This window comes from Mizuhopecten yessoensis, unplaced genomic scaffold (genome assembly GCF_002113885.1).
Source record: "Mizuhopecten yessoensis strain PY_sf001 unplaced genomic scaffold, ASM211388v2 scaffold9485, whole genome shotgun sequence".
NCBI lineage: Eukaryota > Metazoa > Mollusca > Bivalvia > Pectinida > Pectinidae > Mizuhopecten > Mizuhopecten yessoensis.
Genome location: NW_018408071.1, coordinates 1,277 through 16,542, shown reverse-complemented (window position 1 = coordinate 16,542; position 15,266 = coordinate 1,277). Strand labels below are relative to the sequence as shown.

The following is a 15,266-nucleotide window of genomic DNA, read 5'->3' as shown; positions in this document are numbered from 1 at the left end:
AAAAAAAACATAACGCATACAGATAGAAACACCAACCATACGTTTCCGATGCATAATGAAAAGGGTATGTAAGTGTTACTCATCTTCATTTTTCATTATTATATACCCGAAGCTACACACACCCGTGCAAAGTGGTCGTCTTTATACTTCCCCTGTCCAATATTTAAATTAAATTAAAACGATATGTAAAACAGACATTATACTTCAGTCTCATAGTTCAATCAGAGATGTATAAAAACAGACTATAAACTATACTGACCCGCGAATTAGTTACAATAATGTTTGTTTTGACTTAACCCTGATATGTCAGAGTAATCATTCTCCCGGGTGTTGGTTGAGATACATCTAATTTTATACGATTTGATGGTAGAAACGAGATACACCGGCAAAAGACGTCCTTGCGACTTGAGACGCCTAAATCTGTTCTCGGGTGCTGTTGGAAGGAGGGTGGCATTTATTTCGAGAGATATTTATTACTCTTTACACAGCAGGATAGGTCATAACAAACCAACTGTAGCCGGGTCCCTGTGACTGAACTTTACCTTCAAAATAACAAAAGCCGCAGGTAACAGGGTTATCCCACGTCTAATGAATTATAAACTATATGTAGCTGTATCTGTTTAACCAACTTTTTAGATGAATATCAATGTTCTGTATACCATGCTATTAGTTCTGAGTTTCTGCCGAATCTGACATCAGACTAAGACAGTTTGACAGATAGACGTCTGGTTTGGGACCAGAGCACACTAATTACTATATTTATGAAAACATAAAATTGTCCGAAACCGTTTGGTATCGGAGAAATTTAATTGAGATGCTGACAACAAAAATCTACTATGGCACAACACATACCTCACATACATCGATACATGGATTATTTATTGATCCAAATCAGCTCTTATTATTACCAACAGCTGCTGAATTCCGCCAGCAGAGTCCTCGAATTGGAACCGTTCAAAAATATTCCCACCTGAGCGATCGCCATTTTCTAGATCATGGAAGTGACTTATTAACAAAAAAGAGGCGGTCCGTAATCTTCTAAACAAAGAATACAATTTTCTATGTTTGGTCCGGATCAGTACGGTTTGTTGATTAGTCAATTCCCATGACCTACAAAATGGCGTTCACTCAGGTGGGACATTTTTTTAAACGATTGAAATTCGTTACACACCGTCCTGACATGTATTGGACATACACATCAGAACGATTATCACTTACAAAATCTGGCCTTAATTCATTGCTAATATAATATGGTATTTCATGTAACAAACAGGCATATTTACGAAATAAAAATAAATAAAAAAATGTGGTAGGACAATTCTTCCGTGAATATTGGCACGGAGTACGTGATTCCGTGATTATGGTTACAATTCGCTAGCAATCATGTATTTGAATTTAAATCGTGTCGTAATTGTCTAGGTATACCTATACATTTGTGGTCATTCAGTTATAACATAGATTAAACTAGGCCTACCGCCTATTCAAACAAATATATGTTGTAGAAACCGTATCATTGACTAACATTTTAATCATAAGAATAAGAGAAATGTTATTCTTAGACTGATCCGACATTATTCAAATAACACGGCTTTATTAGTTTAGTTATGGACTTAACTATATCTTGTGGGTGGTAAGTACAGGTGTAATTGAGTGGTTCGGTTATCCAGACGACTTCTACTAGTTCCGTCCCGTGAAAGCGGCTGCATAGTTCGTTCGTTCGATCCGCCGCTATCGGCCAGGTATCAATTTATCGGTCGATAGCGGCGAGGTATAATTAAGCAGTTTATCGGCCGATAGCGGCCGATAGCGGCCGATAACCTCGTTCCGTTCGGGAAGCGGCTGTACTAGCAGCGTTAGGCCCAATCGGTAACTCCGGTCCTATCGGTAGGCTTGCGTTCGCACCGGGTTCGTCCTGCGGTTGTAAAGCGGCTCGTCTCCGTTCGGGAAGCGTGCGTCCTGCGTTCGTGCCACAAAAAGTGGATACTTGGGCGTAATTCTAACTGTAGTCATTGCCACTGGAATAAATACGAAACTATTGAAATCATAAGGAAAACGAAAAAAGATTATCTTGAAAAACTACAGAAATCCTTACCCCCCTCTTAATGGTGGAAAATAGCTAAGTCTATATCTAATTTTAATAATTAATCAACTTACATTCCGCCTCTTGATCATAACGTTATATCTCTTCAACATCCTATAGATAAAGCTAATACACTAAACGACTACTTTACCTCAATAGGAACATCCTCTCCTAATCTTGACCCACTGCCACCTATTGTAAATAACTATCCTTTTCAATTAGAAAGTATTGACATATCTGAACAAGACGTAATCGACCAACTTGAACTACTAAATGATAATAAACCAGCAGGGCCTGATGGAATTATACCCAAAGTAATTAAAAACCATATCAATATCATATCCACAAACATTGCTATTTAACAAAACGATGGAACTTGGACATATCCCTGCTTCATGGAAACTTGCTAATGTTAATGCTATATATAAGGGTAAGGGGTCCCAAAATGATGTCAGTAACTATAGGCCAATCTCAATTACATCTTGCTTTAGTAAAATTATTGAAAACATCATCTTTAAGTACCTGTATAGCTACCTTGTAGCAGCTGAAACTATTTCTGAGCACCAATCAGGCTTCCTGCCTGGTGACTCAACTGTGAATCAATTATTATCTATATATCACACTATTATAAATAATTTAGATAAAGGTACAGAGGTTATATTTGTCTTCTGTGATGTAAGTAAAGCCTTTGATAGGGTTTGGCATGACGGTTTAATATATAAATTAGAAACTTATGGAATTAAAGAAAATGTATTGGCATGGTTTAAGAACTACTTGTCCGAGAGAAAACAAAGGGTTATTACAGAAGGACATCAGTCAACTTTTAAATGTATCAGTGCAAGAGTGCCTCAGCGATCTGTCCTTGGTCCAATTCTCTTCCTTCTCTATATAAATGACATCACCAATATAGTTACTAGTAACATTAAACTTTTTGCAGATTATACCTCCCTCTATATTATTGTTGATGATAATCCCATTCAAGCAGCACAAAATCTCACTAATGACTTGCAGAATATATGTTCATGGGCTAAAACTAGGGATATAAAATGTAATGCATCCAAAACTAAAACTATGATCTTCACACGGAAAAAAGAAACTAATCACCTTCCAATCTTCTTCTCTAATCAACCACTAACCGACAGTGCTAACCATAAACATTTAGGTCTTACTTTTAATGAAGATGGTAAATGGGGTCAACATATCCAAAATATTTATGATACAGCATATATAAGAATTAATATATTAAGAAGTCTTAAAACCTCACTTGATAGAAGTACACTTAACACTATGTATATATCTTATATTAGACCAATTTTAGTATATGCTAATGTAGTTTGGGATAATTGCACTGAACAATCAAAACTATTTTTAGAATCAGTCCAACTAGATGCTGTTAGAGTAGTGACAGGGCTTCGTAGAGGTACATCACACCATAAATTGTACAAAGAATTGGGATGGGGAACCTTAGCAGATAGGAGGGAAAAAAATAAATTAATTGTAATATATAAAATATTGCACAATATATCACCAAAGTACCTTAATGATATAGTTGATCCTTTTTTAAATGATTTAACAAATGTGAGATATCAGCTTAGACTAAATAGAGTTTTTAACCCCCCTGTATGCAGAACTGACAGCTACTTTAATAGTTTCTTTCCCTCAACCTTTCGACTTTACAATCAGTTAGACCCAGATATTTTAAATGCTCAATCTCTTCCTCACTTTAAGAAACTAATTAACATAACTAATAGTATACCTAATAATGATACTCAGACAGTGGTAAAAAATTCTGGTGATAGAAAAATCAATATTATACTATGTCAAATTAGAAATAATGCTAGCAACTTAAACTTTGATCTCTTNTAACAATTCTGGTGATAGAAAAATAAATGTTATACTATGTCAAATTAGAAATAATGCTAGCAACTTAAACTTTTATCTCTTTCATGACCATATATTAAAATCTGCTTCATGTGTGTGTGGTTATATACAGGAAACAAGTTAGCAATACTTCTTTGACTGTGCCAGATACAACAATCACAGACAAGTACTCTCTGCTACTCTACTCAATGATAATCATTCGCACTATACTTTACATACTTTACTAAATGGTTGTAATCATTGTGACAATGAAACCAATACAAATATCCTAAAGAGTGTCTCAACCTTTATCTTGAACTCAAAAAGATTTATATAACTAGAATTATCTATATCAAGTTATATTATAATGTACTATAAATAATCTAATATTGTAAACATGAACAGCAAACATGCTTATGGTTATAAATATCATTAATCGCTTTCTATAAACACAGTGTGAATATGATATACTCACCCCTTAAATCAACATATACTTGTGTTTTGTAATTAATAACAAGTAGTTGTATAATTATATTATCAATGTAATATAATGTGAATATTAATATACCATACAATATTGACATAGATTATTCTCGATATTTAATTATATAAGCCTTATATTCAACTACATGTATATATGAGTCACTCTGTGTGGATTTTGAACTCCCAGAGAGATTCTAGTCAAGGAATATGTCAAAATCCCACTTAATACTCTGGTGAGGTCAATAAGTAGCACAGCTTGACTTGTGACCTTTCATAAGCAGTTAGAGTTATCTCCCCTATACCATATGACTTGCACATTGATATCTGTTTTGTATATTGTCTCTTTTCAATTTTTCATTTCACTGATAAATTACATTAATTTATATGCTGATTTATACAAATGCATGTAGGAGAGAACTGATATAGGCATAGCCTGTTGTTCGATCCAATGCATACAACATCATGAATAAAATTTGTTGAAATGAAATGAAATTGGCATAAGTAGGTAGTTGGATAATTATGCCATTGTTGTAAGTAGGTTCTTTGATATCTATGTCATTGGTGTGAGTAGGTACTTTGGTATTGATTTCATTGTTGTGATTAGGTTTTTTGGTATCTATCTTATTGGCATGGGTAGGTTGTTTGATATCTATGTCATTATGGACAATAACTACTTTGATAACTATGTCATAGGTACTATGACATATATGTCGTTGATGGGAAACGGTTATTTCGTATCTTTGTTATTGGCACGAGTAGTTTCTTTGATATATCTGTCATTGACATGAGTAGGTTCTTTAATATCTAGGTCATTGGTGGGAGTAGGTTATTTGGTACCTATGCTATTGGTGTGAGTTGGTGATTTAACATCTATGCTATTTGGGTGAGAAGATTTTTTGATATATATGTCACTGGTGTGAATCGGCATTTTGATATATATATATATCATTGCCGTAATTAGGTTCTGTGCTATTTTTTCTATTGATATAACTAGGTACTTTGATATCTCTGTCATTGTCGTAAGTATGTACTTTGCTATGTATGGCATTGGTGAGAGTAGGTACTTTGATATATATATATTATTGTCGTAAGTAGCTACATTTAAATCTGTGTCATTGCCGTAAGTAGGTACTTTGGTATATATGTCATTGTTGTGACTTGGTACTTTAATATCTATGTCATTACCGTAAGTAGATACTTTGACATCTCTGTCATTGGCAAGAGTAGGTTCTTTGCTATCTATGGCATTGGTGTGAGTAGATATTTAGATTGTAATTTAATTAGTGGGATTATATTTTTTGGTATCTATTTTATTGGCATGGGTAGGTTCTTTGATATCTATGTCATTGGCGTGAGTAGGTATTTCGATATCTCTGTCATTATGGAAAGTAATACTTTGATATTGATGTCATTGGTGTGAAAAGGTACTCTGATGTCTATGTAATTGGTGTAAGTAGGTACCTTGCTATCTATGTCATTGGTGTGAGTAGGTACTATGATATCCAAGTAATTGGTATAAGTATTTACTTTGATAACTATGTCTTTGGTGTGATCAGTTTCTTTGATATCTTTGCATTGGTGTGAGTAGGTACTTTGATATATACGTCATTGGTGTGAGTAGGTACAAATGTACTTTGTTATCTATATCATTGGTGTAAGTAGGTAATTTGGTATCTATGTAATTGGTGTGAGTAGGTTCTTAGATAGTTATGGCATTGGTGGGATTAGATTTTTTGGTATCTATTTTATTGGCATGGGTAGGTTCTTTGATATTTATGTCATTGGCGTGAGTAGGTATTTCGATATCTCTGTCAGTGGTGTAAGTAGGTACTTCGCTATCTATGTCATTGGTGTGAGTAGGTACTTTGTTATCTATGTCATTGGTGTAAGTAGGTTCTTTGTTATCTATGTCATTGGTGTAAGTAGGTACTTTGGTATCGATGTCATTGGTGTGAGTAGGTACTTTGCTATCTATGTCATTGGTGTGAGTAGGTACTTCGCTATCTCTGTCATTGGTGTAAGTAGGTACTTTGCTATCTATGTCATTGGTGTGAGTAGGTACTTTGTTATTTATTTCATTGGCGTTAGTAGGTTCTATGATATCTATATCATTTCCATGAGTAGGTACTTTGCTATATATGTCATTGGTGCATGTATGTACGTTGGTATATATGTCATTGGTGTGAGTAGGCATTTTGATATACATGTCATTGCCGTAATTAGGTAGTATGATATATTTTTCTCTGGTGTGAAAATGTACTTTGGTATCTACGTCATTGTTGTGAGTAGGTTCTTTGGTATCTATGTCATCAGTGTGATTATATATATATTAATATCTATGTAATTGGTGTGAGTAGGTAATTTGATATCTACGTTATTGGTGTGAGTAGGTATTTTGATATTTGTGTAATTGGTGTGAGTAGGTACTTTGGTATATATGTCATTGGTGTGAGTATGCATTTTGATATTTGTGTAATTGGTGTGAGTAGGTACTTTGGTATATATGTCATTGGTGTGAGTATTCCTTTTTATATATTTGTCATTGCCGTAATTAGGTACTTAGATGTCTTTGTCATTGGATATGAGTAGGTAGTTTGATATTTATGCCGTTATAGTGAGTAGGTACTTTGATATCTATGTCATTGCCGTTAGTAGGTACTTTAATATATATGTCATTGTCTTGAGTATTTACTATGATGTATCTGTCATTGCCGTAAGTAGGTACTTTGATTTCTATGTCATTGGTGTAAATAGGGACTTCGATATATCTGCCATTGGTGCGAATATGTACTTTGATACTGATGGCATTGCCGTAAGTAGGTACTTTGATATATCTGTCATCGCCGTAGTAGTTACTTTGATATCTGTATCATTGGCGAGAGAAGGTACTTTGATATACATGTGATCCCCGTGAGTAGGTACTTTGCTATTTACGCCATTAGTGTGAGTAGGTACTTTAATATATCTGTCATTGCCGTAAGTAGGTATTTTGATATATCTGTCATTGCCGTAAGTTGGTACTTTGATATATGTGTCATTGGCGAGACAAGGTGCTTTGATATTTATGTCATTGCCGTGAGTAAGTACTTTGATATCTCTGTCATTGCCGTGAGTAGGTACTTTGATATATATATGTCATTGCCGTAAAAAGTATTTTGGTATCTCTGTCATTGCTGTGAGTTGGTACTTTGTTATCTCTCTCATTACCGTAAGTAGGTACTGTGATATATATGACATTGCCGTCAGTAGGTACTTTGATATATATGACATTGGCGAGGGTAGGTTCTTTGATATCTATGTCACTTCCGTTAGTAGGTATTTCGAACACTTGATTAAAAAAGCGAACACATCTGTATGTGCATTCTTATGCCGATTCGGTCGCTTAACTCCCCTCCAGACCTATAATCCGTAGAGTATTTTTGTCTGCCGTGCTGCTCAATATCTCGTCGAGTTCATCCTCTACATCTTCCGTGTTTTTTTTATTATTATTATTATTAATATGGGTTTATTCATTTTATCAATATCTCTTTTAACTTGTTTTTTCTGTTGTAACTCAATTCTAATACGCGTCAAACTCCCTTTGATTTTTCTAGTCTTATATAGCCCTTCAGGATTTTCATTTCCTCCTCCATCTTTCATTGCATCTGATAAATATACTAGGCAAGTGAGATTCCTTAAAGTTGAAAATTGACACTGAAATTTGTCATTTTCTTGGACACCAACAAAATATCATCTTACAGAGTCTTTGATGATCTTGACCTTTTCTGCAACATTGAGTGATGATGCTGAAATGAAAAAAGAAATGCATTTATCTTAGGAATATCGTCTTTTCTGTTCGACTACTGTAAGTTATATTACTAAATGATTGCAAGACTGTTGATTGATTATTATCAGTACAAATACTTTTTGTTGAAGAAAAATATATAATTTACATATGTTTTACTTGATTCGATTATTTGATCATTAGAGGCAGAAACTATGCTAAAGCTGGCGTTCTAAAATCTAAAACTATCTACGAATTGGAAAAGTAATATGGTCCAGTGGTGCCCAGTTTGGATTGTTCTAGTAAATAAGGAATATTGTAATAGCTTTTTAGATGTCAAAACATGGTGTTTGTGTTTTAGAACGAATTGAGCAGAGACAAGAGCAGAGACAGCAGCAGCAGCAGCAGCAATATACCCAAGGAATAGCTGACAATGTGGAAAACACTTGTAATATCACCATTACTGTCGTTGGTCACCATGGAGTTGGCAAGTCTTGTTTTGTACGACAACTTAAACAGGAATATATTCCAGAAGGTGGACCGGGCTCAACAGATACCGCTGACTTCTATGTCAATTTTATAGGCTATAACCCAGACACAGGGTTTAGACAGACACTAGATCAAAATGGTGAAATGGAGACGGGTCGTCAGCGACTTAAACGTCTCATAGATCGATACCGTGACTTGGGGAATAGTCATGTACAGCCATATGTAAATACACGAAACCTACACGGTGATTGTGCAAGTGCAATAAATCCAAGCAAGGCAACACTACCTAAACCAACGGTAGATGTGCTTGTGTTGTCAGCAAGGAAAAAAACTAGTAAGTGGAAAGACACACGAATAAAAGAGATTTTATAAATAACATATTTTTTTAAAGGAATAAGTTAAATAAAGCATTAATTAAATGTCGCTTTAAAGACTAATCGTTTTTTAAATCAACATCGCATTTACAGAATGGGAATGGGATAACTAGCTGGAATATTGATAATCACAATTATATGTTTAGGAGACATTAAGTGCTTTTTGTGATTTGTAATACTTGCTATACCGTCACTGAGATAATCGTTGTATATTTACTCTACAGGTGTCAAACAGAAACTGAAACAGTTCTTCTCAAAGTTACCATCCAGAAAAAAAGAAAGAGGTAATCTGTCCTTGACCAGTAAAATACGTAATAGTAACATGCTTACAATATTCAACGATGAATAACTGGATCAAAGCATATGTTATAAAATACTGATAGTCCCAGTAGTGGCTTCAGACGGTTACCATGTTAACGTTATATATAGAGTTTTCTATACGATTGTTTACTGTACGATAAGTATTCATGGGAAGTATTCACCAGTACAATGGTTGTAACTTTGTATCCATATTGCAGGGATTCCGGAATTGACGCAAGAACAAAGACATGTTATAGGAGAGGTGATGAGCACAGAAAAAGAGGACAAGCATGATGGGGAGGTGACGGGCTACGTCACAATATATGACTTCGGAGGGGAGAAGGTGTTCTATAACACACAACACTGTTTTATGTCAAGCAACATGGTCTTCGTCCTGGTGTTCGACGTAGCTATGTTTCTGGATCCAAGCCGAGTAAATGATGGATATGGTAGGTTTGTCAATACAATACACATTGCTTTTAATTTTCTCAGTACATTTTCTTGTAAATTGTTTGATGCAATATTACTACACGACCTATGGGCTATTTGGTCCCAGATCAATTAAACCTATTCGGTAATGATACGATTGAAAACCTGAAAGACTCATACCTAAACAATACTCTCTTGAACATCATTTGTTATCTTGGTATTGCAGCAAAACAATGGGTAAATACAATGTTAAGCACATGTGTTTGTTGAACAGACCGAATCGAGTTCTGGCTGAGGAATATCGCTACATATGCCATCGACAGAGCTGCACACGGTAAAGGAACTCCACCAGTCATCCTTGTTGGATCTCATTTAGACAGTGTTTCTGAAAATGTAAGTTTTTTGAAACTGAAAATAACTGTATATGTAACTATAATCAATACGGATGTTGATTAATTCTTGCAGTTTTTTATAATGTTAGGAAAACTATAAAAGCGGTTATACTAATTAGGTTTACAAAGGACTTTATATGTTTCCATAGGTATATTTTATAAAGAGACACGTTTAACTTTATAAAGATGAAATAAGAGTTTAACATGATATTACAATCAGGAGACAATATGCTATCCTTAAAACATTATCGAAATCAACAATGATATACGACATATGTGACGTATGGAATTCGCTTTCAAAATAAAAATAAGATGATAGCCATCCAGCCGCACAATGTACGTTGTTACCTCAGATAAATATTTTAACTTTGTTGTTGTTGAACTCATGACTTAACAATTATTTATTTTTGCAATGTTTTGGCTGCTTGTACATGTATATATACATAGCGTATATGATTATTATCATGTATTATTTTTAATGTAGGATGTATTATATTTTTATGATGCGAAACATTTATAATTTATCAAAGTATGGTCTTCTACGCAGAAAGAAGAACAGGAAAAGATGTTTGCCTCCGTGCTAGAAAAGCTTAACGAGAAACCTGAAATCCGAAAAATTATGGAAGCCCACGTCCAGGAAATGTTTTCCATAGCAGATCTGAATGATTCCACTAAAAATCTAGATACTTACGAGCGGGTGTGGAAAAAGATCATATCGATTGCCCCCCTCCAGTCCCAGTGGATGAAGCCAGTACCTGCAAGATGGGTTGCCTTGGAATACCAGCTGGTGAGACTGAAGAATGAAGGCAGGATTATCTTGACATATACTGATTTGTTAGAAATCAATAGCAAGTCAGCAGTGCCATTAGCAGAAGTTGAAGTAATGGAGTTTCTAATGTGAGTTGAAATATTCATAACATGTGATATATCAAATAATTTTACACATACAATTGCATCTTTAAAACCAAACCTTTTTTTCAGGAAACTAAAGTTCTCTGGATCTTTCCTCTGTTTTGATCTCTATAGCAAGAGTCCATTCATCGTTCTTCAACCACAATGGGTAATTAATGCATTCAAAGCCATAATCACTGCTCCAAAGTATACATCTAACCTGTCGAACAAGCAGAGACTTAAATGGACGGAGTATGAAAAATCCGGCGTATTATCACACGATTTCATCAGGCAACTTTGGGAACGTTCTGCGGAATGTCGGTTCTTAGATGAGGAAGAGAGACTCTACATCATCATGGAAACCCTTGGACTACTTACTAAACCAATATCGGTAGATGCCGAGGTTGATTACTTCATAGTACCAAGCATCCTTCAACCTGCAGATCCCGATATAATTAGTCCAGTTCTTGCTGATCCCGACACAGTTACCACTGTCACTCTTTGTGTGAAGTTCGACACTCCATTCATCCCACAGGCCGTGTGGGACAAGATGATTGCCTCCTGTATTCACAGGTTTCAGCGACTTGAACAGCCCGGACTTGATGGTTTAACGTTCATCCGACGCGGATTTGCCTGCCTGTCTGTGGATTATCTGTGGAACATGATTATCAACTGTAGCGACAATGCCATGAAGGTTACTATGTTCAAGACGGTTACAGATCACTCAGTAACAACAGGAACTGGAATTAAGCTACTCAGCATTATTGAATATCTTCTCCAGCGGATTCTTGAGTTAAATCACCAAAGTCATCTAGGATACCAATTTTACCTACATAACGACTTCCGGTTCACAGCAAATGAACAGATGGTGAAGGTGGAAGATTTACGGCAGACAACACCTCTCAGATGCTACGGTGTAAAAGGGCATGAATGCATAGACAGAAACGAGCTATACATCTGGTTCAAGAACCCAGACGAAAAGGTAATCATTTAAACATCTTGTAAATTAAAACACATGTAAAATCGAAATCATAAATACTTCGAAGTCCGCTGCTCATGAACACTTACCGGCAGTTTGCACGAGTACATCTAGTACGGCATGTGTCCGTAACGACAAACAGCATTAACATTTCGCCGGTAACTCTTTTCAGTGCACCCCATTATCGATTTTTCGAAGAATTATACTTCATATACGCATTGGACAAAGTCCAAAATGCCGAACAAATATTATGAACTAGTTAGAATGTATATATTTATTTCATTCCCTGTTTATTACTCCGTTTCAATACGTTGATATCCATATGCATTGTGTGCGTGTTGATGTTCGACATGGAAGGTGTGCTTGGGCGGTTTATAGAGCAAGTGTAATGTGCATGTATAAGCGCTGGCAGACGCAAAAGTAAAATCGTTGATAAATGAACTGTGTTGATCCTAATTTTCTTCTTTTCTTAAATAAAAAATATATGCCAGAGACCAGTTTTATATTATACGTCTATTGCAACTGACACGTCGAAACAGGCTACTCAAATGCAACTTGTTTTGTTTTTTGGGAGTATCATAACATCAAAGTGTATCGTTTTAACTTTTTGTTTTGCAGAAGAACGGGGACCGTAAGTGTCATGTTGGTAAGTCAATGCCCTTCAACAGCGATATTAAACAAATTTGAAAAACAAAAATTGTTACTTTAAAATACAGTGTTGTTAATCAGAATCGTTTCGAGTTTTTCACAAAACAGGTCAAAACAACCTACTGACAGTAAGAACTGTACTAGTACCCTCTCGAATCATGGCATTGATAGGGAATTTACACATTATGAAATAGATAACCTGTTACTAGAAAGTATATAACTATCTATTAGAACTGGCTATATGAGTTGATGTCTATTTACGATATCGTTTTTTTTTCCTGAGTTGTTTTGCATACACAATTAAAAAATATTGACAGATCAAAATAATATACACTTTGTTAAAGCGTTATTTTTAAATCATTATATATCAGAATAACGCAGGTGTAAATCACATGTGACGGGGTAATTAACTACCGTAAGACATACCTGGGCTTCATTGTTCTGTAATACTCATAATAGTCTACAGATACTGTATTAATGGTCTTGTGCGGTCCACATTATACGGTTAACATATTACATATGTAAAATGAGTTAATGGAGTTATAAATATTACAGGCAAGATAAATGAATTACCGGACAGAAAACTGTCGTTCAAAGAGATTTGTCTGTCAGAAATAGCATTGATTAGTCTTCTACAAATACTGAATAACTGGTCAACATTATCCGGTAAGTATATAGGATATAGGTTTTAATTGTTTATTTATTTATGTTTGAAATATGCTATGTTGATGGTGTTATCTATATTGCAGACTTGACAAGGGCTTTACCGGATAGAATGCTATCGTTCAAAGAAGTTGGTAGAGTCTCGAAATATATCGGCAGTACATACCAGACGTTCTTTGCCGAACTGGATTGTACAGTTGCGCTAGTGGAGCAGGAGATGGAAGAGCACCGTCACCTCGCCTTTAGATCTCGCATAGCAAAGATATTCGTTCACCTCCGCAAAACGAAGGCTGATACTGGATTCCTGGCTATATCAGATGCAATGTCACGACATGGAATGGACCCTTCCATGCTCATTGGTATTCTGGACTCCAACAGAAGTATACTGTTTCAAGGTACTAAACAAAGCTTGCAGTAGCCTTCTCTTTCTCAATCGATCGATCGATCGATGTGATATGAGAGTTCATAGCGACTTAATATTCGAGGATACCTTAGCATATGTGCTTCTCTCATATGATCCTCCTTTATCGTGTTATGTCGTATGATTAGTCATTTTTTATGTTTATTTCTCCATTTTTCCCCCTTAACTAATTAAACAATTGAGATGCCTTTCTTCGTCGGCTGTTTGTGTATTTGTCGGTGTCTCTCATTAAACGCTCATTATTTTATGGTTTTTGTAATTGTTTTCGTTTTTTACAGACGAGGCATTGTCAGAGAGATGGTTAAAGACGAAATTGTCTGACAATGATGCTCTAGTCATTGCTGATCATGTGGATGTCAAATCATATTTCAGCCTATTCCTTGAGCTTGGGTTACCGCCCAAAACAGTGGATGATTTTGACGACAACTACAGAAACAAGAAAACTCGAGTGAAGATCACTGCTTTGCTGAAAGCGTTAATTAAGGAGACCAAGCCGCGCCCAACTGTAAATGCACTTCTCCTGGCGATGCGGGAATGCGACATGGACACCGAATCCGTCATTAGAGCACTGAAACCCTCTTAGGTACTGTTTTTACATTTCCAAGTGAAACGGCATGTTTAAAGTGTCATGCTATCTTTTTATTTCAGAGTTATAATGATGTTTTGTTAACTGCATGCATATATTTTTTTTCCAGATCAGATGCCACAGTATTATCTAATGACGCTAGATAAGATGTTAACGCCTATTTATCTAGGGCAGATTGATCAACATATACCAAACATGTGTACACCAATTACTACTTCAACATTTCCTTCTTTAGCTTAGACCCCCCCCCCCCCTCTTTGTTCCTAGAGAGGAAACTATGTTCTTATCAAAGCAGCTACAAATGCCATCCTTACTTACAATGAAAGAATTGTATATTAGTCTAACCCTGGTTAGTATTCAATACTATAGAATGCTTAATAATACTCACAAGAACATTATAACTTATGTTTTGTTTATTGTTTCTTGCGGTTTCTGTCGTTGTATTGATTTCTATAGACTATATTTCAATAATGTGATACTGTACATTGAATAGGAATTGAAACATAATTGTCGTGAAAACATTTGTTATAATTTTAAATATTGTTTCCGTTTTAGGTTAGATACTACAATGTGTTTAATCCCTTGGGCTGGCGTGAGTTTCAGTAAAGAATATGTGTTCTACAGAGATGGGGGCCAAACTGGTCATTTATAAGTATCCCCACTCCACGGTCGGTTCTGGGAGATTAAGGACCAGAGAAACTAAACAGGGTAGGACTCTCAGAAGATCGATTATTTAATTATAAGATCATAGTGAAGATACAATTTTTTATATCATATGACAAAAGGCAATGAGTTCTTAAAAGACAAAAAAAAGAGAGAAAGAGAACCTAACTGTTATGCATACAGGGAAATAAATCAGCAGTGTATATGATTTCCTTGCATACTTGTGTAGATTGTTAAAACGTTTT

At 35.4% G+C, this 15,266-nt stretch overlaps 2 protein-coding genes across 2 annotated transcripts in view; both read left to right on the top strand.

Moving 5' to 3' along the window:
• The window catches only part of LOC110458180, a gene marked incomplete at its 5' end in the record, with an annotated part of 25,910 nt that extends 14,716 nt beyond the window's left edge, over window positions 1-11,194 (top strand). The window contains 5 exons of the mRNA XM_021509780.1: window positions 8,548-9,009; window positions 9,274-9,333; window positions 9,568-9,798; window positions 10,053-10,171; window positions 10,718-11,194. Coding sequence (XP_021365455.1) covers window positions 8,548-9,009; window positions 9,274-9,333; window positions 9,568-9,798; window positions 10,053-10,171; window positions 10,718-11,071 — 1,226 coding nt within the window. The remainder of the gene's footprint in view (window positions 1-8,547; window positions 9,010-9,273; window positions 9,334-9,567; window positions 9,799-10,052; window positions 10,172-10,717) is intronic.
• A 1,415-nt stretch (window positions 11,195-12,609) lies between these two features.
• Window positions 12,610-15,000, top strand: LOC110458179. The gene is made up of 4 exons (XM_021509778.1): window positions 12,610-12,686; window positions 13,438-13,746; window positions 14,051-14,355; window positions 14,914-15,000. The coding sequence occupies exons 2-3, from the start codon at window positions 13,464-13,466 to the stop codon at window positions 14,353-14,355; spliced, it is 588 nt and encodes a 195-aa protein (XP_021365453.1). The 5' UTR covers window positions 12,610-12,686; window positions 13,438-13,463; the 3' UTR covers window positions 14,914-15,000.
• The last annotated feature ends 266 nt before the right edge of the window (window positions 15,001-15,266 follow it).